At 33.7% G+C, this 24,257-nt stretch overlaps 5 protein-coding genes and 1 long non-coding RNA gene across 7 annotated transcripts; 2 read left to right on the plus strand and 4 right to left on the minus strand.

Annotated features, from left to right (window-relative positions):
• Nucleotides 1-1,465: 1,465 nt before the first annotated feature.
• Nucleotides 1,466-11,321, plus strand: LOC111293182 (ATP-dependent RNA helicase DEAH11, chloroplastic-like). The gene is made up of 3 exons (XM_022885958.2): nt 1,466-2,517; nt 3,522-6,669; nt 9,889-11,321. Exons 1-3 carry the CDS (start codon nt 1,597-1,599, stop codon nt 11,100-11,102), a joined length of 5,283 nt encoding a protein of 1,760 aa, XP_022741693.2. The 5' UTR covers nt 1,466-1,596; the 3' UTR covers nt 11,103-11,321.
• On the minus strand, nt 9,664-10,608 carry LOC149516350 (uncharacterized). The gene is made up of 2 exons (XR_016345557.1): nt 10,469-10,608; nt 9,664-10,262 (listed from the first exon to the last, which is right to left on the minus strand). It is a non-coding gene; the product is annotated as an uncharacterized LOC149516350 (long non-coding RNA).
• Nucleotides 11,322-11,434: 113 nt separating the features above from the next.
• Nucleotides 11,435-12,290, minus strand: LOC111293183 (uncharacterized). Its single transcript, XM_022885959.2, has one exon. The coding sequence runs from the start codon at nt 12,095-12,097 to the stop codon at nt 11,459-11,461; it is 639 nt and encodes a 212-aa protein (XP_022741694.2). The 5' UTR covers nt 12,098-12,290; the 3' UTR covers nt 11,435-11,458.
• A 1,286-nt stretch (nt 12,291-13,576) lies between these two features.
• LOC111292784 (uncharacterized) lies at nt 13,577-15,409 on the minus strand. Its single transcript, XM_022885358.2, has 5 exons — nt 14,842-15,409; nt 14,671-14,742; nt 14,493-14,575; nt 14,132-14,334; nt 13,577-13,941 (listed from the first exon to the last, which is right to left on the minus strand). Exons 1-5 carry the CDS (start codon nt 15,027-15,029, stop codon nt 13,843-13,845), a joined length of 645 nt encoding a protein of 214 aa, XP_022741093.2. The 5' UTR covers nt 15,030-15,409; the 3' UTR covers nt 13,577-13,842.
• Nucleotides 15,410-16,686: 1,277 nt separating this feature from the next.
• On the plus strand, nt 16,687-18,396 carry LOC111292168 (uncharacterized). Of its 2 annotated transcripts, XM_089766431.1 has the most exons (2): nt 17,023-17,151; nt 17,270-18,396. In XM_089766431.1, exon 2 carries the CDS (start codon nt 17,389-17,391, stop codon nt 18,103-18,105), a length of 717 nt encoding a protein of 238 aa, XP_089622557.1. In that variant the 5' UTR covers nt 17,023-17,151; nt 17,270-17,388; the 3' UTR covers nt 18,106-18,396. The 2 variants fall into 2 exon arrangements, with proteins under 2 accessions (XP_022740149.2, XP_089622557.1); XM_022884414.2 differs by having other exon boundaries at nt 16,687-18,396.
• Nucleotides 18,397-21,007: 2,611 nt separating this feature from the next.
• On the minus strand, nt 21,008-22,883 carry LOC111292169 (transcription factor bHLH94-like). The gene is made up of 3 exons (XM_022884415.2): nt 22,101-22,883; nt 21,567-21,977; nt 21,008-21,454 (listed from the first exon to the last, which is right to left on the minus strand). The coding sequence occupies exons 1-3, from the start codon at nt 22,578-22,580 to the stop codon at nt 21,362-21,364; spliced, it is 984 nt and encodes a 327-aa protein (XP_022740150.2). The 5' UTR covers nt 22,581-22,883; the 3' UTR covers nt 21,008-21,361.
• Between the last annotated feature and the right edge of the window lie 1,374 nt (nt 22,884-24,257).

The following is a 24,257-nucleotide window of genomic DNA, read 5'->3' on the forward strand; positions in this document are numbered from 1 at the left end:
AGTATAAATCAATCAATCAGTAAATATTTTATAAAAAAATAAATATACTTTTAAAATAATGCAGATGAAATTTTATTTTATTTTTTTTGTAAATAATGAAGATGAAATTTTGATATCAAAAGTTATGGTGTTTTTTAAAAATCTTTTTCTAAAATAGTTTCAATAAGATTTTTTTGGTTGGTAAAATAATTATAATAGTTTGAGATAAATATTTAAAATAAAAATAAAAAATGATATGAAAGGAAAAAGTTATTTTCGAATCTCTAAGATGAATTTTTATAAAATTGGAATTCGAATCTCTAAACCTACAACTTATCTTTTCTTAAATTCTCTAGGCTTTGATCATTTTTGTACCAACAAAAAATAAAAGCACATTTGATACTTGGTTGAAAACTTAAAATTTTATTGAGATAATTGAAAAGTTAATTTCATTTTTATTAATTTTGTATGATTATGATTTAAATTTTTTAACAAACTTTTTAATTTTAAGAATTTGTAAATAATGATTTTTGGATATAATAATAATGGATAAATATTAATATGATTTAAATATCTTTAAAATTGTAATGCATAAATTTAAATTATAAAAAAAATAAAATTAATATTTTTGGTTTAGCAAACCAATTGAAATATATTACTAACCGCCTCTTTTCCGAATTTAAATTTTTAGGAACTATTCATGACATCTTAATACAATGTCATTTTAAATTATAAAAAAATTACTTATAATAAGATAAAAATACACTCATATAATCTGGTTTATTTTAGTTATAGTAAATACTAAATTCTTTTATTTACATCAAAATTTAATGATAATTTTCATTAAACCTAATCTATAAATCATTTACCTAACAAACAAAAGTATTATTACTAGACTTTACTCTCTTAATTTAGTGGTTAAAAGATAAGTTGAAAATCATGTAAGTGTGGGTTCGATCCCGCCATTCCCCTTCTCTCTTATAAGGGCATTAACTCTCATTTGCAGCAAAAAATAAAGTAATATTATTATATTACAAAATTAGGTTTGTTGATCACGAATAATTAAAAATTTTAATTTTTTTAAATAAAATTTTGATTTCGAATCTTATAAATAAAAAAATAGATACTGAAAAATTTTATCTCTCTTACGAGGTTCAATTTGATTTTAACTTTAAGATTTAAATGATTATGGAATACTAAAAGTCTCAAATAAAAAAAAAAACTTTATAGTGATTTTTTTTTTGTGGGACTTTATGAAAAAAAAAAAAATTGATGTTGGCTTAGGGCATAAGTTGCGTTAGTAGAAGAAAGGGGGAGCATCCAATTCCCTCCGGAAGCCCAATAACCACAATTTTTTTTATTTGCCATTGACACCCTCATCTTCCTCGTAATCCCCACTTCCCCCAAATGTCTTTTTTTTTTTCAAGGAAAAATCCAAAGTTTTAAACCGTATTTTAAATAAAACTCGTGGCTTCGTTCTGTATTTGTGTTCTATTCACTCACTCACTTTCTTCTTCAAATTCCATAAAGCAGAACATGAAGGAAAGCTGAGGAACACCCCAAAACCAAACAAATCGTTTCTTTTATGCCTTTCAATTTGTTTGTTTTCTCTATGCCATGAAGAATTTCTCTTCATACTCCAACCACCGTCACCCGCCTTCTCCGGGCGGCCATATACCCTACCGTCATGACCAACACAGCAACCGAAACGATCACCATCAAAGACCCAATTTTCCTGTAGTAAGTAACCAAAACCACCGTCGTCGGCACCCACCTTCACTGCACAGTGCCGTTGGTTACACCAATTCCAACATCCTCCCACTCCCAAACTTCATAATTGAGCTCCTTCACGAATCTTACTCCCCATTCCCTTCTAAACCTAACAACCTACAAGCTATTATCTCCCAACTTAACCCATCCCCTGAAAGTTTCGAGATTCGCACCACTGGAAAAATCGCCGCTAACATATATTTCCGGGAATGGTCCCACACCCTCTCTTCGATTCTTTCTCTCTGGCGTTCCCGCCTTGATGGATCTCACCAATTTACTCCCAATGTTATTTCCAACGTCCTTGTGCCTTCCGACACGGTGGAACTCAAAGAAAACCTTAGAACCCTTTTCTCCGACCATATAAAGGGGTTGATGGAAGGGGAATTGGCTAAGAAGTGGCAGAAAAAAATCGAGGAACTATCCGATGAGATTGTTGACTTGTCAGGACAAATGGGTAAGAGGCATTATCAGGTAGGAAGGTTTTCTGAGTTGAATGACAAGAAGAAAGCTTTGATGGCGGAGAGGTTGATGATTTCGAAGCGGTTGAGGGAGTTTAAGGGCGGGATGAGGAGTTTGTTAGGGTGCTTGGAAGATGGGGAAATCGGGAATGAGGAAGAAGAGGAAGGTGTGGACGCTTTCAGGCTTGATGGGGGGTTTGATTGGAAGAGAATTCATAAGCTGATTTTGAGAGAATGTAGGAGGTTGGAGTATGGTTTGCCTATATATGCTCATAGGAAAGAGATTCTGACTAGAATACATCGTGAACAGGTGAAAATCTATTCTCAACCCTTTTTCTGTTTTGTATTCTGCTTTTTTTTTTTTTTTTTTTGGGTTTTGTGATGTATTTTGTAAGATGGATTTGGATTATTATCTTATATATTGAGGGTGCAGTATAATAACCTGGTGATGCAATTTAAAAAACGTGAAAAATTGGTTTCTGTACTTCCCATGTGTGTTGGAGATTAAAAGCACTACTTAGGATTATCATCTGATACATTGACAGTGGAATTCAGAATTAAAGAACTTGAAAAGTAGGTTTAAGTATTTTCCAATGCAATAGAGTTTAAAAGCTCTGAAAGTAAATTTATATGCTTGCCATGTAAAATCAACAAAGGATTATTATCTTAACATTGACTTTGTATTTTTGGAAATTTCCATTATTGGGTTTATATGTATGTCGAGATTTAAGTTAGTTGCAGATAAAGAATTTACGATCAATGTTGGGGTCCATCTAATTATATATGTTAGCTTAGTAATTCAGTGTGGGCTTCCTTATCTATAGCTTGATGAACATGTTGTAAATGTTTAAACCCTGTTGGACTTTTTAAATTCGTGTATTGGGGAATATTCTTGGGTTTAGAGAAATTAGTGAACATCTAAATACTAATTAGATGAAATATAGGATAGTCTGCGGAGACCTGTATGAGGAGGTGTTTCAATTGCTTAAACTGGGATTTAGGATAAAGTGGATTAGAACATTGAGATACTATGAAGGTTGAAAACTAAACATAGGTCAATAGTTGCAAATGAGCAAGTAGGGAGCAGCAGCTAAACTGATCATCAGGCCAACATCAAATTCAAGGTTGTTATCAACCTCATAAAAGATTAAAACGATTCATTTGTCTTCCCATGAAGTAGTAGATAGTAACTGCAAGATGATTAGGAAATTCTCTTTGCTATTTTATTTCTTTTGTTCCTATGTTATTTAGGTGTTTAAATTTAATTACAGTGTAGTTTTGTCCTGGTTTTTCTTATAACTATTAAATGCACAGATAATGGTATTGATTGGAGAGACTGGATCAGGAAAGAGTACACAGCTGGTTCAGTTTCTTGCTGATTCAGGAATCGCTGCTGATGAGTCAATTATATGTACTCAGCCAAGAAAGATTGCTGCTATCTCATTAGCAGAAAGAGTGAGAGAAGAAAGCATTGGATGTTATGATGATAATTCAGTCATTTGTTATCCAACGTTTTCATCTGCTCAGCAATTTGATTCCAAAATAATATATATGACCGACCACTGTTTACTGCAGCATTATATGAAGGATAGGGATTTGTCAGGAATTTCTTGCATTATTGTTGATGAGGCCCATGAGAGAAGTTTGAACACTGATCTTCTTTTGTCATTGGTTAAAGGTTTACTTGGTCGAAGACTTGATTTAAGGCTTATAATAATGTCTGCAACGGCCAACGCAAATCAACTCTCACAATACTTTTTTGATTGTGGAATCTTTCATGTGATCGGGAGAAACTTTCCTGTTGATATTAAATATGTTCCTTGTGCAACTGAGGGAACTTCTAGTTCTGGTGTGGTTGCTTCATATGTTTCTGATGTCATGAGGATGGCTGTTAAGGTTCATAAAACAGAGAAGGAGGGGAACATTCTTGCTTTTTTGACTTCCCAGATGGAGGTAGAATGGGCTTGTGAACATTTTGAAGCTCCAAATGCAGTTGCATTACCATTGCATGGAAAGCTTTCCTTTGACGAGCAATTTCATGTTTTCCAGAACTACCATGGGAAAAGAAAAGTTGTATTTGCAACTAATATTGCAGAGACATCACTTACTATTCCTGGGATCAAGTATGTGATCGATTCTGGTATGGTCAAGGAGAGTAAATTTGAACCTGGCACTGGAATGAACGTTCTCAAAGTCTGCTGGATTAGCCAGAGTTCTGCTAATCAACGGGCTGGTCGTGCTGGGAGGACAGAACCAGGAAGATGCTACAGACTATACACTGAAAGTGATTTTGAGTCAATGCCCCCTAATCAGGAGCCTGAGATTCGCAGAGTTCATCTTGGTGTTGCAGTTCTGAGGATCCTTGCTTTGGGAATCAAGAATGTTCAGAGTTTTGATTTTGTTGATGCACCTAGTTCTAAAGCCATTGACATGGCAACTAGGAATCTTATCCAGTTGGGAGCCATTGTGGAAAATAATGGTGTTTTTGAATTAACTGATGAAGGACGGTACTTGGTAAAATTGGGGATTGAGCCTCGCCTTGGTAAACTGATTCTCAGTTGCTTCCCATTTGGTCTGCGTAGAGAGGGTCTTGTTCTTGCTGCTGTTATGGCAAATTCCAGTAGCATATTTTGCAGGGTGGGTAATGATGATGACAAGATAAAAGCTGATTGTCTTAAGGTGCAATTTTGCCACAGGAATGGTGACCTTTTCACTCTGCTCTCTGTGTACAAGGAGTGGGAAGCTCTCCCACACCACAGGAAAAATAAATGGTGCTGGGAAAACAGTATAAATGCTAAGTCAATGCGGAGATGCCAAGACACAGTCACCGAATTGGAAATGTGTCTGCAAAAGGAACTTGCTGTTATTATTCCAAGTTACTTGTTGTGGGATCCTCATAAGTCTACTGAGCATGATAAATGTTTGAAGGCTATTATACTTTCTTCGCTTGCTGAAAATGTTGCCATGTATTCTGGTTACGATCAACTTGGTTATGAGGTGGCATTGACTGGACAACATGTTCAGCTGCATCCTTCGTGTTCATTGCTGATATTTGGTCAGAAGCCAAGTTGGGTTGTTTTCAGTGAACTCTTATCAATAACTAATCAGTACTTGGTCTGTGTAACTGCTTTTGATTTTGAATCTTTAGCCACTCTCCATCCTCCACCCCTGTTTGATGTGTGTAAGATGGAAAGCCATAAGTTGCAAGTGAAGGCATTGACTGGTTTTGGTAGTACTCAACTAAAAAAATTTTGTGGGAGATCCAACCATAATCTTCGATCTCTTTTATCACGGATTAGGACTGCCTGTATGGATGAACGAATTGGTATTCAGGTCAATATTGAGCAGAATGAGATTCTGCTGTTTGCCTCATCAATGGACATGCAGAAGGTTCTGGCTTCTGTTAATGAGGTGCTGGAATGTGAAAGGAAATGGTTACTTAATGAATGCATGGAGCAACGTTTATTTCGTGGTCCGAGTGCCTCGCCATCTATGGCTCTTTTTGGAGCAGGTGCTGAGATTAAGCATCTTGAAGTTGATAAGAGATCTTTGACTGTGGATGTATTCCATTCAAACGTTAACAATCTTGAAGATAAGGAGCTTTTGATGTTCTTTGAGAAATATTCTGATGGCAGTATTTGTTCTGTCCATAAATCTCAAGCCAATGGACAAGAGAGTGATGATAAGGAAAAATGGGGCAAGATAACATTCCTAACTCCTGATGCTGCCAGAAAAGCTGCTGAGCTGGATGGAGTTGACTTTGCTGGCTCTCCATTGAAGGTACTTCCTTCAAGGATATCCTTTGGAGGTGATCATAAGATGTTCTCCTTCCCTGCTGTCAAAGCAAAGGTTTATTGGCCTCGTAGGGCCAGTAAAGGGTTTGGAGTCATTAGATGTGATCTGCTTGACGTTGGTTTCATTATTGATGATTTCTCTAATCTGGTAATAGGGGGGAAATTTGTTCGGTGTGAAGTTAGCAGGAAATCTGTTGGTTCTGTTGGTTCTGTAGTGATTTATGGAATTGATAAAGAGCTTTCTGAAGCTGAAGTTTGGGATGCACTACAGAGGGCAACAGAAAGGAAAATCCATGATTTCTTCCTGGTGAGAGGAGATGCTGTGGAAAATCCAACATGTGGTGCTTGTGAAGAGGCACTCCAGAGAGAAATATCCCCCTTTATGCCTAAAAGGAATCTCCATACAAATTATTGTCGGGTTCAGGTTTTCCAGCCCGAACCAAAGGAAACTTTCATGAAAGCCTTGATCACCTTCGATGGAAGATTACATTTGGAGGCTGCAAAAGCTTTAGAGCAGCTAGAGGGGAAAGTATTACCTGGATGTTTGTCATGGCAGAAGATAAGGTGCCAGCAAGTGTTTCATACCTCTATATCCTGCTCTTCATCTGTCTATGCTGTTATTAAGAAGCAACTGGATTCTTTACTAGCAAGCTTCAGACGTCTAAAAGGTACTCATACTGACATAGAACTATTATTCATTTTTTGTTCTGTCTAACATTTATGTTCATGTTCTTATTGTTGTATTCTCATGCCTCTGCTTGTGTTTGGGTGTCAAAATATGTGCATTGGGCCAGAGCTAGTCATTGAGTTGCTTGTTTTTCATTCTAATGTCCTGTTATACTAATTACGTTCACTTCCATTTCTTTCCAAGGTGGTGCTGCACACATAGATATGTGTGACTATTTACACATCACTTAATCATACTTTAATAATATCATGAATGCTAATTCAAGCTTGGATAAAAGATACAACATTGGTATGAGCAACTGTGTCCTGAGGACATAGTTTAGAGGCTCTGTAGTTGGTGGGTCTATGTTTTTTTTCTTTGGTTGGTTCTGTCACATTCTCATTATTAGGATGGTGAAGAACAATCAGCATGATTCACTTTAATGGAATTCTTCAATTCCTCTCATGTAGTAACTGATGGTGTGTGTAAATGAATCATAGATGACTGTCTTCATCTTGAATTTCTCAGTTGCATGAACCTCATCATATCCATGAACTCCCTTTTCCTACTGAAAATAATTTAGACTTTTTTAAATATATATTCTTTGGTTTCCCTTTGCACTTTTTGATATTGCTATAGCAGTATTTCATCTGACCAGCTGTGCAGTTTCACAAGAGGTGGTCTACACTGTTTGTCTTTTTCCAATGTTAAAAAGAGGAAAAGCAGGTGAAAATTTGGGAAAGATACCAAACTTGAAAGTTATGTGCATTTTGGGGCATCTTGAAAATCAAAGTAGAACATTCCAGTTAGACAGGTGTATTAGTTGCTTAAGGTGGTGTAAAAATTGGTTAGTAGAAATGTGATTGATAATGGATAATATTGCAGCATAAAAGTGTGTGATAAATACTGATAGATTTAGCAAATTATGCTTAATATTCAGAAGGAGCATTCTTTTACGTGTATGCACTTCTACTAGTGTAACACCCACCCTCTTCCCAAAAAAAAAAAAAAACTCTTATAGAGATTATTTTATCATCATTTTGGCCCTTTTAAAATTTGAAATGATAAATTGTAGAGTTTTCCGAGCCATCTAGGTATGCTTGAAAATATTGAACCAACAAATATTGACATGAACATTGTTGTCTAAATTGTACTGAGCTAAATAGTTGTAGTTGGTTTTGTGTCATCTGAACATTCATGTGTTAAAGTTTCCACATTTGGCTAGTAGAATTATGTTTTGAAAACTATTTTGAGAACAGTTGGGAATGATGCTAAATTGCTATGTGCTTTTTTTACATTAAATATAGTTGTGTACTGTTGGTTCTGTAATTGCGATTTTGAGCTACTAAGTTAGAAACTTTTATAGGTGGAATGAGTTGATCACCCGAACATCAACATTATGTAAAATGGATTCGGAATATAGGAAACTAATGAGAAATGACTTAAATGTCAAGTTTTACATACATTTAGGTCCTTTATGCTCTTATACTGAAAATATGAGGTCCAAAAATGTACTACATGAAGTTGGACATGAGATACCAGAGTATTTAGACTAATTCAGAACATGCATAGTCAACTGTGTATAAATTTTTTTATTATTTTTTTAAAAGTTTGGAGGTCCTATAAATGTTCTTGTGAGAAGATGTGGTTATGAAGGACACCCATGTGAAGGGAGGTAGAGGACGATGGTGCAATATGATCCAAATAGCTGACATTAGGTAGTGAGAAAAGCTTTAGTTTTCTTTTTGGTTGTTTTTGTATGTTAATGTTAAGAGGGATAATTACTCTAGAAGTGCTAAAAGTTTGCATGATAGTGCAATAAGGCCTGTAAGTTTGAAAATGACTGATTAAGTCTGAAACACGTTCAATTTCTAATTGAGGACATCAGAATCTCTCAATCTCTGTCAGTAATTCTCCTTTTGCTCTCTCTTGCCACCTCTCCTCAACATTGTCAAATCGTTTCATGCCTTTGGCACTAGGGCATAATGAAAAGGAAAGAAATATTAGATCTAATTTAGATTACCACCAGATAGAGGGTTTTCATTATAATTGGATCTGCTATGGAAAATGGAATCTTAGGTGTCATAGGTTGATTCTTGAGTCTTGAACTACTTGGATTTGCAAGGGTTTTGGGGTTGAACCAATTTGAAACAGCCCCTTTGCTCAAAAGATTTTGCTGTCTCAGTGAGAAAGGCATGGGATCAATGCTGTGCAGAATGGCATTGAAACTTTGAACCAGATTAGCGTGCTTGATCTGTGATTGTTTTTTGAGAATCTGGTTTTGTGACTTGGTTGTGTGGTTAGTCATTTGTTTGATATAGGATATAACATTTTTAAATTTATGTTAGGATATACCTGCACATCATTTCTGAAATCCTTGAATTGTTGTCTATAATATCTAGTCTTTGGTTCATGCCATTTCTCTTTTTCTTTCTTCTCTTTGTGATGGTGTTTATTTGTTTCTAACTTTCTATTTTAATTTAAGGTAGCATTTGGTTGCCTTTCAATTATAAGTTTAAATGTCAAATTTTGGTCACTCTTGTTAATGGTGACTGGCAGAATTACTCGGTCACTGTACTTTGTGGAAGCTGAATAATTCAATAGGTCATTTTCAATCTATAACACTTGATTTACATGCATATAAACATTTAAGATTCTTAGTGCAGTTATCCTGATTTTAAACGATTTAAACTGCGCTATAGAAGCTTAGTTTTACAGCACATGGGTGATCTTAAAATTAATTAATAGGTGCAATTGATTAGCATATGAAAGATTAGAATATGTCTTCTTAAAACAGATGAAAAAGTTATTTCAGCAAGCTGATTTCTTGAGCACAAGTTTAGTTGTCTCTGTAGTCTTTAGCTTGTTTTGCCTGTATCAGCATCTCTGTACTTCCGGGATTTTTTATCAACAAAGTTGTTTTCTTGGTTAAATAAAAAAAAAGTAAGGGAGAAGATAATTGGCAGGTGACAGTTTTGTGTTGTACAAAGGTGGGTAGATTGGAAAATAAGTTCCATTTGAATAAAAGTCCAACTCAAAATACAGGGAGTCTGAGCTGGTTATAGATAAACTCTTCCATCGAATATCTGTATAAACTAAAGGTTGCATATCCCTCATAATTACAGTTTTGACTAAATAGTTCAGCAGTATGATCAAGTAGTTTGGATGTTATCTATCAAAATTGGCAAATTGTGATGGGCATGAAATACATCTTTTACAGGTGTAGACTGCAATCTAGAGGCAAATGAAAATGGCTCCTATCGGGTGAGAATATCTGCCAATGCCACCAAAACTGTGGCAGAGTTGAGAAGGCCAGTGGAAGAGCTAATGAATGGTAGGAACATAGAACATGCCAGCCTCACTCCTTCCATATTGCAGCATCTGTTCTCTAGGGATGGCATTTATCTGATGAGATCATTGCAGCGAGAGACAAAAACCTACATTTCTTTTGACAGGCATAGTCTCAATGTAAGAATCTTTGGCTCTCCAGAAGATGCTGCTGTAGCCCAGCAAAAATTGATTCAATCCCTTTTGTCTTACCATGAGAGCAAGCAGCTTGAGGTCCGACTTCATGGTCCGGGTCTGCCTCCTGACCTGATGAAGAAAGTGGTTAAGAAATTCAGGCCAGACCTTCATGGGCTGAAAGAGAAAATACCTGGGGCCGAGTTTACACTTAGCACCAGGCATCATGTTATATCGGTTCGTGGTGACAAAGAGACGAAGCGAAAGGTAGAAGAGATTGTTCTTGAGATTGCAGAGACAGGTAAAGATTTAGCTGAGGGATCTGATAGTGAAGTTACCTGCCCCGTTTGCTTGTGTGAAGTAGAAGATGGCTACAAGCTTGAAGGTTGTTCCCATTTCTTCTGTCGGTTGTGTTTGGTGGAGCAATGTGAGTCTGCTATCAAAAACTTGGATAGTTTCCCAATATGCTGTGCCCACCAAGGTTGCAAGGTTCCCATATTCCTTACTGATTTGAAGTTTCTCCTTTCAACTGAGAAGCTAGAGGAACTCTTTAGGGCTGCTTTAGGGGCATTTGTTGCTTCAAGTAGGGGCACCTATAGATTTTGCCCATCTCCTGATTGCCCTTCAGTTTATCGCGTTGCTGATCCTGAGACTTTTGGTGAGCCATTTGTCTGTGGAGCATGTTATGCAGAGACTTGTACTAGGTGCCACATGGAGTATCATCCATATCTGTCATGTGAGAAGTACCGAGAGTTCAAGGATGATCCTGATTCATCTTTGAAAGAGTGGTGCAAAGGAAAAGAGCAGGTGAAAACTTGCCCAATCTGTGGATATACAATTGAGAAGATCGACGGGTGTAACCATGTCGAATGTAAGTGCGGGAGGCATGTTTGCTGGGTATGTTTAGAGTTCTTTAGTAGCAGTGACGATTGTTATGGTCATTTGAGGGCTGTTCACATGGCCATCATCTAATTTTATTCTATTTCTTACATTTTACTTGTGTAGGTTTTTCTGTTACAATAGTCCATGTAAATAGAGCCACAGGCATGTATATATAGGGTTACACTCATCTTGCATTTCTAACAGGTTGGTGCCAATGCAGGCGGCTCCTGTAAATGATTTTGAACCATTGTACCTTTACTCATCTTGTCTGCATGTATGTTAAGTTGTTAATATAAACTCTTCATCGTACTTCTGTGGATTATTATCAGACTGGGAAGAAAAAGAAAAGAACAAAAACAGGTGAAGATGCCCAACTCCTGCTTTTGCTGTTTGATTTTGGATGAAGGATTTGCTACGATTACTGAGACAAAGCTCTAATATATTATTCAAAACAAAAATCTACAACCAAATGCAAAACCCACACTAGCAATACCAAGGCAGAGCGCCAAAGCAACTAACCATGACATCTCATCCCCATTTCCCCCCTCAATTACCTCTTGCACCAATCTTTTCCCCTCTGGTTTATCACAACAATGGTGAGAATTCTTCTCTTGCTTTAGCAATTGTGATTGCAGCTTCGAGACTTGAATCTCAAGCAATCTCACCCACTGCCGATAAGCGAAAAGCTGCAACGAATCTTTCATAAAGGCATTTAATATACGTTCCTTCTCCTCAGCCAAGCCTGATGCTTTCCTTTCTGCTTCCCTTGCACGCGTTTGAGACAATCTCAGCGCCTTCAAAATCTCTAACTTCTCATCCTCAACACCTTCATTTCTACATACTTGATCATGAAATTTATCATTCTCTCGTCCCAGGCTGCAAACGCTGTTCATTGATAGCACAACCGCCTTATCCAACCCCGTAAAGACCTTGACAGGTGGAGGAAGATCACAGTTTTGCATGAAATCAATACCCGACTTTTGAGAAACAAGAGCACCCAACATCATATCGTTCTCTGTAGCAACCCTGGAATAATTCAACTTGTGATTGTTCTGTGCCTGTCTGGCTATTGCTGATTGCTCCATGCGGGCAATAAACAAACCTCTATGATGAATCCCAGGAGCTTCTCCTTGAATGAGTTTTAATCTATGTTTAGGCGTGGAAGGGCGAAAAGGGGCTAGTGAGTTGGTGTAAGAGATAGCGACTACCGCAAGAAACGGTTGAGTACGAAGGGAGATTAAGGCTTTTTGCAGCGGAAATTCGTTTCTTGCGTGTTTGGACTTAAGCTACAAAATAAAAGCTATTGGTGAGATTATGGGTTCCTTTTTTGTGTGGTTGCTGAAGTCCCCACTCCACCTTTTCTCCAACAATATAATTCACTAATACATATTGATAATTTATTTCAGTGAGGCATGAATCATCATTAATTGACTGCTTAATTATGATGCAGACCATGATCTCAACAACAACAAAAAAAAAAAAAAAAAAAAATAAAATAAAATTTGACATGGTCCAAATATTTTTTATCTTTCATTAATTGGTTGCATTAAAATTTAAGCCAGCAGGCAAGATTGATTAATCTAGTAATTGTGACCTAGATCATGATGTCAGTAATTGTTTTCTAATGAGGGATAACTTGGATCACAATTGTTTTTTATATAAAAAAAAAGTAAAAGAATAAAAATTTCCTTGGGTGGGTGTCGTTGTGGGTTTACTTCTTTAATAGGTTTTAACGAATTTTTATATATTAAGTTTACTACAAGTATAATTTTGAATTTATTTGTAGATATATATTCTTTGGCCATAATTTATTTGTAGATTTTTTTAAAAAAATTTTTAATTTACTCTTAAACTTTTTTATTTTACTATATACCTAACTGAAAAAAGATATTATGCGTTTAAATTCCCTCGAATTTATAATTTTTGATTATAAACTAAAATGACATACCAATTAATTCAAGAGATAATCAATTATTTGTAGATATTTAAGTATTGTGTATTATGGCAAAAAAAAAACTTATATGTAAATTAAATTTTAAAAAATATATTATTAATGTTACACCCAACATATTGACCTTGAAACATTATGAATTAAGACTCTTTAGATGAGAATATGGAGCTTGAGATCTTAGATTAAAATTTAATTGTATGTGAGATTGGTTATCTAATTATTTTTTAATTTTTAATTAATTATTTAATGATTATAATTTAATTATGTTATAATAATTAATTATATGAATTTAATAAATAATAATAATAATAATAATGTGCTCTCTATCAATCACACTTTCTTTTTGGAATAATGAGGGGTAATAATATTATTGCCATCAATTTAAGATTTATTTACTGTCATCAATTAAAGAATTTGTTGGGCAAATGATGCAAATTGTTCTTGAAGTTCTGGCACATAATTTATTGATAGATTTTGTAATTTGTAGGGCCTGACAAATCCAATTCAAGTTGTAGGTGGCATCAATCCTTCAACCATTGTCATGAAAAGCTTAACAAGTAAGCTCCAAATGAATCACTCTTGTAAAGCACATTCATTTTTAAGTTATTAAGAATTAATGACTATATACATAATGAATTTCATTCAAAAGCAAAGTACAACAATCTCCAACTGTTTCTTTTACACCCCAAGCATAAAAAATTGCAAATTTTTTTTTTTTTTTTTTACTTAGACTTGATATAAAATATTCTATTTAATTAGTTTTTTGAGTTGGTAATGAGTTCGTAGGTTTAAATAAGTATAATTTTTCTGGATTCGAACTTGAAATAATAAAAAATAAATAAATTTTTTTATCACTTGAGCCAACGTCGAGTTGTAATTCTATTTAGCTTTGTTGTCATGATCTTCAACCACTTTATCCACTTGGCCTTTGACAGGTTCTATCAAGGATTCAATTACCTCCTTTTCCACATCCTCCACCTGCATTTTTTTTTCCCAAGAGTAAATTGAAATTAGTAATAAAATTTTTCACACTTGGAATTCAAAGTCCAAAGCCATTGGAAGAATTGATCAACTCATTCTAATAGATTGCACAAGGGGCAAGGGAAAAGTCCATGCAGGCACTCATAGGATAAGAACTTAAGAATTGCATATCAACTTATTCTTATACCTTTTGAATCAGCTCCTCTGCTAAACGAGCATCCTTGGCTGTTTCTTTGGCTATTGTTTCAATGAAAGAAACTGCTTCCTTAAGCTTTCCATTTTTCGGAAGCGTATCAGCAACTTCATCTGCTACTTTCTCCACCTCCTCCGCCACCTTCTCCACCACCTCCACCACAAATTCAGCAGTTTCCACAACTCTGTCCACCTTTTCTACAACATCACCACAATCTTTCTATTTAGGAAATGCCATGATCAGCAATAAAAGGCATGGTTGCTTCTTTGCCTAGAGCCTATAGTTAAGTAATCCAGGAGGCATTCTATCTATGGATATCATATCAGAACTGATAATGTTGTGATTCAGAACTTACCTTTCATTGCTAGTAAGGGTCCCCATTTGTGCTTCCAAAACGATAGCACTGCTGATAATAAAATTCCCAGAATCCAGCTTTTCCTGTTTAATATATTGTACAAGAAAACAGTTCAATATCATGGGAATTCTAGAACAAAGAAAAACAGAAGCACCGTGTCTGATTGCTTACTATATACCAAGAATTTGAAGATGCACCAGGTGAACTTGAAGCTCCAGATTCAACAGAGTTGATGCAGAAAATTCTAATCCTACATCAACCAAAATGAATATATTGTTGAACATAAACACCCCAAACAAATTTTATGGTTTCAAAGCCATTGAATGGGCGCTAGAGAGGAATCATATACTTATTCTTTGTATTGATTCTCGTTTGAGTCTTGCTGTGGCCAATGCTAAGAGGCAACAATCCATGCTTGATTATGAAACGTGGCTGATAGTTGCATCTTGGTTTAAGGTACGATTCAAACCCTTGGCTGGTTCCATCAGAAAAACCAAATTTTGAGCTGCAATAAATCATCAATCTTGTCGCTGACATTGTTTCAAGTTTCAACCGTACTGAAAGGCTATTGGAAATTGGAAGTTGGAACCTTTATTTTGATGTATGCAATCTCTCAAATGACAATGGATTAAGTTAGTTGAGACCTAATAAGTATATATAATTTTCTTATGGTTTATCTGTATTTAATCCTGTTTATTAAGAAACTGCTGCCAGCTAATGGTAACATGGAAACCTTGGAAGCTTTAGCTGTTTCCCTTGGACATGGTGGAGCAAAAATACATTTCGTTCAAACTTTGTGAAAACTTGCCATGTAAGAGTAGTACTCCACTTGGTTAACATGGAAAACTTGGAAGCTTTAGCTGGTTCCCTTGGAACATGGTCGAGCAAAAATACATTTCGTTCAAACTTTGTGAAAACTTGCCATGTAAGAGTAGTACTCCACTTGGTTTGATTAAAATACTACTAGAAAGCTGCAAGCAATTTCTTGTTTTGATCCACTACGTTTGCTCTGGGAAGAAAGAAATATTTGTCACATCGATCCAATAGTTAGTGTACAATGTGAAAAATGAGGTGTCATAGCTTTATCAGTAAATCATGAAATTCGGTTTCCTTCCATATCACCTTTTCAATGAAGAAGACATTCTTGTTTAGTTTTTGCATTCAAGAATCATGATATTGCATACCTTCTTTGAGATGGAAGGGCTTTCATTGGTCAAAACAGCTTCCTTGCTGCCAACATTGGGCACTCTCAATTCCGGAAAAATCAAGGGTTCTTACTATACAATTTCAATCTTTTGAAAATTAACTTGGACTGATCCATACTCAGAGAAATTACCTCCAAATTGTCTCTTCCTAAACTTATTTTTCTTTAACAGTATGGAGAAGGATATGCACCAACTGATGTAGGGTTGACTCATTAAAATAATGTTGAAGAACCCACTACATTTTCTAATTTCTTACTTGTTTTTCAAACATTTTGTAGAAGAAATTGCTCACAATCATCAAGCAAATGACTTGATGAACTTGCTGATAGCACATGAAAAGTGGTTTAAAAGTAGGATAACCAATTAAATAATTGAAAAACCTTTAAATTTATTTAATAATAGTATGTCAGGTCAGGGAATAAAAATATTTGAAACAAAATTTATGAGACATATAGCATGATTCTTTTCAATACATTTATTGCTACCATTCACAAATGTAGGAATTAAATATTTGAGATACCTTTGAATTTATCTAATAATAATATGTCATGTGAGGGAGTAAAACTATTTGACATAAAATTTTTAAGAATGTAACATGAAAGTCATATTTATAAATGATAATTAAAATTATATTGAAAAGTATTGGATATAAATCAACAATTATATAATCTATTAATAAAATATTAAAATTTTAATTTCAGTAATAATTATTCAATACCTGAACTGCAAATAAAAAAAATTAAGAGTTGAAAATTAAGAGGGAATCGGACAAATCAAACGTAGTAAAGTGTTACACAGGGCTTGAATTCGTAGACCTAAAAGGCAAAAGCAACCAACCCTTTGAATTAGGTGGGTTGTTTCCCTTTCTTTTCCATGAACTCCACGGCAACGTTTACGCGTGGTTGACTGCAAAGAGTCTCCTGACTTGGGCAAAAGCCTAAGAAAAACGAAACTACCGAGCAAATGCAAATGCGCATAGCATAGAAGTCTTTCATGGAAAACGAATGTCTCAAATCTCAACCCATCACATGAAACTTGTGGAAAAAAAAGAACAAAACAAGCAAAGCCAAAAGCCGAACTTCTTACTCACACTATTGATTCTAGTCCCCACTGTAGGATAGAGAGTTTATAATGCATGAATGAAAACAATTCATAATGTCCTCTTCTCTTATTTTCCTTCTTCCAGGCTCAAAGGGCATGAATCTTTCCCCCCCTGCTTGATTTTCCTCTGTTTTCTCGCAATGTCTTTTCCAAAACGGTTGCCACCAGGATGTAAATGTCCGAGAATAGCAAACAAATATTACCACTGTAATCGATTATGTAAAGACATACCTGTGCAACCGCGGCCTCCACCACAAGCGCCACCACCACCACCGCCACTACTTCCTAGTACTACTACTCATGCTCACATGCATTATCACAAAAGGGAGATGATTACTGGCATGACACTCATGGTAAGCACTATAAGTTGTGCTCTTCTTTTCGGTATTTTTTGTGCAATTGTTAGATTATATTTTAACAGGAGGAGTCATTCAAGGAGAAGAACTTTACCCATTTTTTTTATTACTCGAGATGATTTTCTTGGTGAAGATCGAGGACCACATTTAGACAATCCCATATGGTACGCTGTTGGTCTCCAACAGTCAGTTATTGATTCCATCACAGTTTTTAAGTATAAAAAAGATGAAGGCATGATTGAAGGAACCGAATGTTCTGTTTGCTTGAATGAGTTCCAAGAAGATGTAAGTCTTAGGCTTTTGCCTAAGTGTAGCCATGCTTTTCACCTTCCTTGTATTGATACTTGGTTAAGGTCACATAAAAATTGTCCATTGTGTCGTGCCCCTGTCGTTTGTGAAACCATGGTTGCTCAAGCCAGTGCACCAGAACCTCATTCGATTGATTCGGGTCCAAGGAACGGAAGCCTGGTTGAAAATTCAGATAACTGTGGTGATCTTGGGAGGCATAATGTTGCGGAAGGTGGAACTAGTGAATTGAGAACTTGTCCAATTGAAGATGGAAACACTTCCGAAAATTCTAAGAAAAGGCCTTCTGATTCTCAAATCTTAAGCAATTTAGATGTGGTTCAAGACCATGTTCAACCGCTGAGGAGGTCAGTTTCCTTGGAAATTTGTAGCGATGTAGCCGTTCTAGCAACTAAATCGCATAAAAATCATGGTAGTTTGGACATTGAATTACAGCAGCTAAAGTGCCCAAAGGGGAAGATTGTTGCCAAGCGAAGCAGTACTGGAAGTTCAAGCATATGCAAGCTGATGAAAAGCTCTTCAATTGCTCGATCTTTATCCCAGGGGTCTATTTCAATGAAAAGTCTCTCTCATCTGGTGGAAAATTCTTATTATCCAAACAAACAGAAGCCAAGACTCAATCCTTCCCTTGTGAATTCAAGCTGAGTTAACAACACAACACATAATAAAAAAAAGACTCCAACATCAGTGTAAGGGTATAAAATACAAGAAGAATCCGGTCATCTATGTAGCCTTTTCAGCGTCCAAATGCTTAAGGCTCTGAGTTGTAGGGTGCCTGGCCACCATAAATTTTCCTAATTTTTGCTGTTACTGGCTGTTTACGTTCTCAGACCATTAAAGATGCTTCTGATATATATTATTCAGCACAAAATAAAAAGATGCCTGTAAAATTGTTGAGTTAATTACTACAATATAAATTCTTTTCTTTTTTATACACACTATATAACATAATTAACTTGACCTATTACAGTCATTTAAAACACATTGAAACCCTTTTTTCATCAGATTCCTTGGAACTTCAAAACTTTTATGAATGTTTTAAATCTCATTTATTTAGACAACTGATCGTAATCTAATTCCTTCCACTTCATAAAAAGTAGAGTTGACAATCCAATCTAAAATCATTGAATTTTGACTCAACCCAACCTTACAAATTTTTTTTTAGAAAAAAGTTGGGTTAGATTTTAAGAAACCCGTTACATCCAGATTTGATATATATAAAATTTTTTTTATTTATTTAATTTTTTATTTATATATATTTATATTAAAAATAATATTTTATATTAAAAAATATTTTATTAATTTCAAATCGAATCAATCAATTATAATTTTATATATATATGCAAATTAGATTAAATCAAATATTAAAAAATAATATTTTAATATCAAATCTAATTTAATTTAAATATTAAATATATAAAATTGAGTTAAATTCGCAATGAAAAAACCGTCACGACCCGACCATGCCATTTCTAATAAAAAGTCATACCAGCATTTCCAAACCTAAGAAACATAAGTTGGCCGTAAAACTTGGAACCCTTAGCCTTGAGATGGTCACTGTATCATCAGTTGCTTGGCCCACCGGCTTTTACATGTAAAAGTGGGTTAACACAAAGGCCTCGTTGGTATTCCATAATCCACTTGAATAATAATATAATTTTTTTATTTGAGATTGTAAAAATTTGAGTTGTGATTATTAAAATTAAAAATTAAATATTTTAGAATTAATTATATTTTTTATATTTTAATTTTAGCTAAATGTATAAATTGGTACCTATAAAAAAATAAAATATATTATTTTATTTTAAATTTTTAAATTATGTATCATGTTAATCCAAAATTTAATTTCACTTACCATTTCAACTATATATATGACGTTTGATAAATATTATCGAATTATATAATTAACATATTTTTTTAATAAAAAAATATAAAAAATATTTTCTACTTGAACCTTAAAAAATGTTTAGGATTAATCAATTATTATTTATTATGTAGTATCCACATGATGTTTTTACAAAATCTTTAACGTTTTTATTTAACAAAGAATATACATATAATAAAATTATATTGATTAAATATTATATAAGCTAGTTAACTTAATAATATTAGAATTTGGATTAAAATGATATATTTTTTGAAAGTATAGAGTATAAATTATATATTTTAATTTTTAAATATTAATTTATATATTTTCCAAAAATCAAGTGCTAAAAATATAATTAGCAAAATATTTTACTACACATCATTAGATTTTTTTATATAATTTAAGTACTCTTTATTATTTATACTTTTATTATTTTTTTTTTTATGAAACATTTTGTATTATATTCTCAGAGTTATTGAACCATAATGATATCATTCGGTTAAACTAAAAAAACATATGAATCTAAACGAGAAGTGCATAGTAACGTAATTTTGTTATTGAAAAGAATTAAATCGAATCTTTGAATAAATAAAACATATATCCACATGATATCATTGAGTCCAATGGTAAAGATTCAAGGCAAACGGACACCGATATTATAATGTAAAGAGGGCGAGAATATTTCATGATTTACCATTAATTAATTAATGATGAAGCTGAACTTATTAAAAGCACAATACTTTAGCTTATCTTCCCAAAGCACATGGCCTCACATTCCATGAACATAATAAAAAAATTAAATATATATATTTTTATATTGATAAGTGTAGATTTAAGATTGGACCACTTAAGAGTGTAAATAATATATTAGTACTTATAAGTTATTTGTGTTTTACTCGAATAAGACTCGAATTTGATTCAATTATTGTTGAGCCAAGTTCGAGTTTGAGTATTTTGATTTATCGATTGAGTTAAGTTCGAATATTTTTATACCCAGTTCAAATAACTCCTAAGTCTAATCAAATTTTTATATTTTTATATATTTTAATTATTTTAATTAATAAAAAATATCTCAAATTTAAATTCAAATTTTAATACAAATAATCAAATTTTTATCGAATATAAAAATTAAATTTATTTTTATATATTAATTAAATTTAATCGAACGAATTCGAATAATTTGATTTTTATTTTAAATCGAATTTAAATTAAAATTATAAAATTCGATTGAGTTCGAATCAAATTTCAAACTTTAAATTTTAAATTTAATTTAAATTTAATATTATATTGATTCAAATTTGATCGATTAAACTTTTAAGATCTCTTAATAAATTGACCCTTTTCCTAATAAGGAAATCTAAAATCCAAATAATTTTTTTTTTTATGTCGAATCATCCAATGCAAATGCAAGCAAAGATTAGCAATAAAATAAATAAATAAAAAGGGTTCCAAGTTCTTTCGCGAGTCTCCATCAAGGGCTGGCCTAGACGCTGAGTACCCGCAGCGGTTTCTTCATAAAAATGTACTTTTAATGAAAAGTAGAGTAGGGTTAGCTAGTTACATATGTTCGTGTCACATATCAAATTTATTAGTAAGAGAATTAATATATGAAAATCATATACCAAAGTTGTATTTTACATTTCAAACTGTCAATGATCAGAGGATTAATTAAGAGAACAAATTTTTTTATATTCAAAAGACGGTTAATTTAAGTGGTTAATATGGAGCTTATAATCTCTCTTCTTTTTCACAGTAGAAAAATTTTTTGCAACGGCTACAAAGTTGGCGCAACACTAACGAGTGAACCACTATAAATTTCAAACAAAATCTAGAGGATCATGACCTTGTTGGGTTACCCAATTGCTAAATTTAAACTAATAAAAAAAAAGTAAAGAAAATGGAAAACTAAACCTAAGTTCCACCAAGTAATTATCTAAAAATTAACATAAAATGGAATTAATTAAGACACTGCAAGAACATGAGAATTTATGGTAAAAAAAAAAAAAAACTAATAACATATGGATAGAACATGAATTAAGCAGCAGCCTCTTCTTGAAATCTGTCCACCATTTCATAAACAGCGGTTGCAATTTCATTCACCGTAGTTAGCAGACAATTATCTTCAACCTGTCCCAAAAAAAAAAAATCATAAATTCCCATACTAATAATAAGTTAAATTGCATCAAAAAGAAAATATTGAAATGTTGAAGAAACTGATGACTATGATTGATTAAATTACCCTAACACTCAAAGAATAGAGAACCATATTTTCAACTGATGTGAGATTAAGGTGAAGCACGAGAAGGCCGAGAGAGTGAAGCCCGGTAACCATCTTCAAGAGCTGTTTTGGGTGTCTTTTCGCTAGTATTTTGAGGTTTGCATGGCTCTCCACCATTGTTACTTCAACATCTGCAACAGATGATGGCAGTTTCTCAGCCATTGACTTGTCGGGGGCCGCCGCGCTGCTAAGGTGGATACCATTCGAGCTAGTTGAGTGCTGAGGAATGGAAAAGAAATCAGAGAAGAGTAAAGAAAGGGAGGAGTTATCTGATCTTTTTTCCATTCTTTTCCGGGCTTCTAAAGATTGAATGAGATGCTCTAACTCCTTTACGAAATTAATTGCTCCTCCTATGATTGATGCTTGGTCCCCCTATGCAAATAAATAAAGAGACTTTCTATTATTTTCAAAGCACTTTTTCTATTACAAATTAAAATTTCTTTCCAAATTGAATAAGTATAAAAGAAATGGTTTAAAAAGAGGAAAAAAAAGTACCCTTTGAACGTAAGACGTAGGCATCATCGACCTAAGAACAGCAAGATAATCATTCATTTGTCTCCTCCTATTTCTTTCAACAGCAATATGAATCATCCTTTGATTCTCTATTTCTTCTCTGTTCTTGACACTTTTGGTTCGCCGTCTCTTCCGCCTGCACGATGGGGCAGCTGGTGGTGGTTCCACCGCAGAGAATCCACCGTTGGTAAAGCGATTATCTGGGGAGGAAGAGTTGGAGTCCCATTCCTTTAAAGGTTGCTGCACCATTAAAGAAGGTGACGAGGAGGTGTCCCAAGTTGCACTGAAACCAAAGCCTCTACTTTTAGCAAGAGTTTCTTCGGTATTGCAGTAGGCTTTTTCTTCTTGTTGTTGAAAACCAAAGTCATAGCTGCAGGTTCCACTTCCTTCTCCAAAGCTATAGAAGTTTTTGCAGCCATAACTAAAATGGTCTTGCTGAAACACCACAGCTTCTAATGTCATGATTTTTCTCTCACAGTTTTGGGAGCCTTAATTTTTCTTTCTTGTCAAACAAAGTGTTTCGATTAGCCTATCAGATCTATGCTCTCATTTCCTACAATCTGAGAAATCTTCCAATATCTTCCTTTTATAAAGTGCTTTAATCTAATAATTAATATTCACATATCTCTAGTCACCAAGTTGCACGAGAGATCTTGTGAAGGGTGAAGAGAGAGAAACAGAGACAATGGCAGAGACAGAGAGATTCCCTTATTATATGTCTTTCAAGTCTTCGATTGCTAGGAAGATTTGTCACTTTGAAATCAGATGCGGGGTTGGGTTTTTTTTTCTTTTTTAATAATAATTAGTTGAAAAATAGAATTAAAATGCAGCGTTGCTCTGGTCATCTCGTGGCTGTAGTAAATATTATTCCCATTCATTGGTAAAAACAACTATTGCAGAATTTGAGTTTCTTCTCTCTCTCTCTCGAGAATGTTGCCTTGGTTTGATTTGGTCATAATGGCCATTTAGACAACGATAACCCGAGAGAGAGAGAGAGAGAGAGAGAGAGAGAGAGAGAAAAGAGGAGTACGTGGCAAATCGAGCCAGGCAAAGACAGAAGAGAGAAGCAGGGGAGAATCGATGTCCATGACCTTTAACATGTGACTACACAAACAAATGTTAAAGGAGGCAGCCCGTACAATCATCTACGATAAATACTTAGCCCCCTTTCCAACAACATGTCTTATTTCACATTTTTTTTAAAATTTGTTTGGTTGAATTTATACAGACCAGCAAGGGCGCAACCAGCATCTCCTCTCTCTTTTCCCTAACATTGAGAATTTTAAAATTTTTAAAAAATTCAAAACGAAGTTGTTTTAAAATGAATTATTTCAAAATGCTAATATTTATAATTATTTTATTTGGATAAATATTTCTTAGAAAGAAATTTGTTGAGATAAAAAATATATATGTATCAATAAAATATGCAATATATGTATCATTATATTTGAAAAAATATATAGATATTATCAATAATATAAAAATAAAAATATATTTAATACTAATTAAAATTATATTTATTTTTTAAAAATTTTATATTTTATAATAAGTCATGTGCAGGAAAAAACGAAAGAATTTTGAAGGAATTTTAAAAAACTAGCTATTTAGATGGAATTTTAAGAAGAAATTTAAGCACTTCAAATTCTCACTTAAATTTTACTTAAAATTTGAAATTCTGTTTTATTTTTATCCAAACAAATAAATTTTATTTTGAAAATTTTGAATAAAATGAAAGCTCCCCTCCGAATACCTCGTCCAAACACGCCCTAATCAAATATTCCTTTTCATTTGCTTTTTGCTAATTACTTAGTACACAATTGATTTCTTAATTGTTTTGAATCACTTTTTTTTTAACTTGTCAATGAATTCTAACTTGCCAATGAATTATAACTTGCTTTCTCAAAAAAAAAAAAAAATCTTTATTAACGAAGCTAATTAATTCAAAGTTAAGTTTTAGACCTTTTACCCACATAAATATAATAACAATCATCTATATGTTATCAATTGATTTTAGATTCAATGTCCATTTTAAAAGTTAATAGCTAAGTCAAGATGTAATAACATACACTAACTTTCATTCTTCATTTCCTTGCTATATAGACACAAGAGTTTGGGTAAATTTCATCCTTTATCCTTAAC

Source organism: Durio zibethinus, chromosome 10, assembly GCF_047325235.1.
Source record: "Durio zibethinus cultivar Kanyao isolate XHJ-2024 chromosome 10, ASM4732523v1, whole genome shotgun sequence".
In the NCBI taxonomy this organism is placed as follows: Eukaryota; Viridiplantae; Streptophyta; class Magnoliopsida; order Malvales; family Malvaceae; genus Durio; species Durio zibethinus.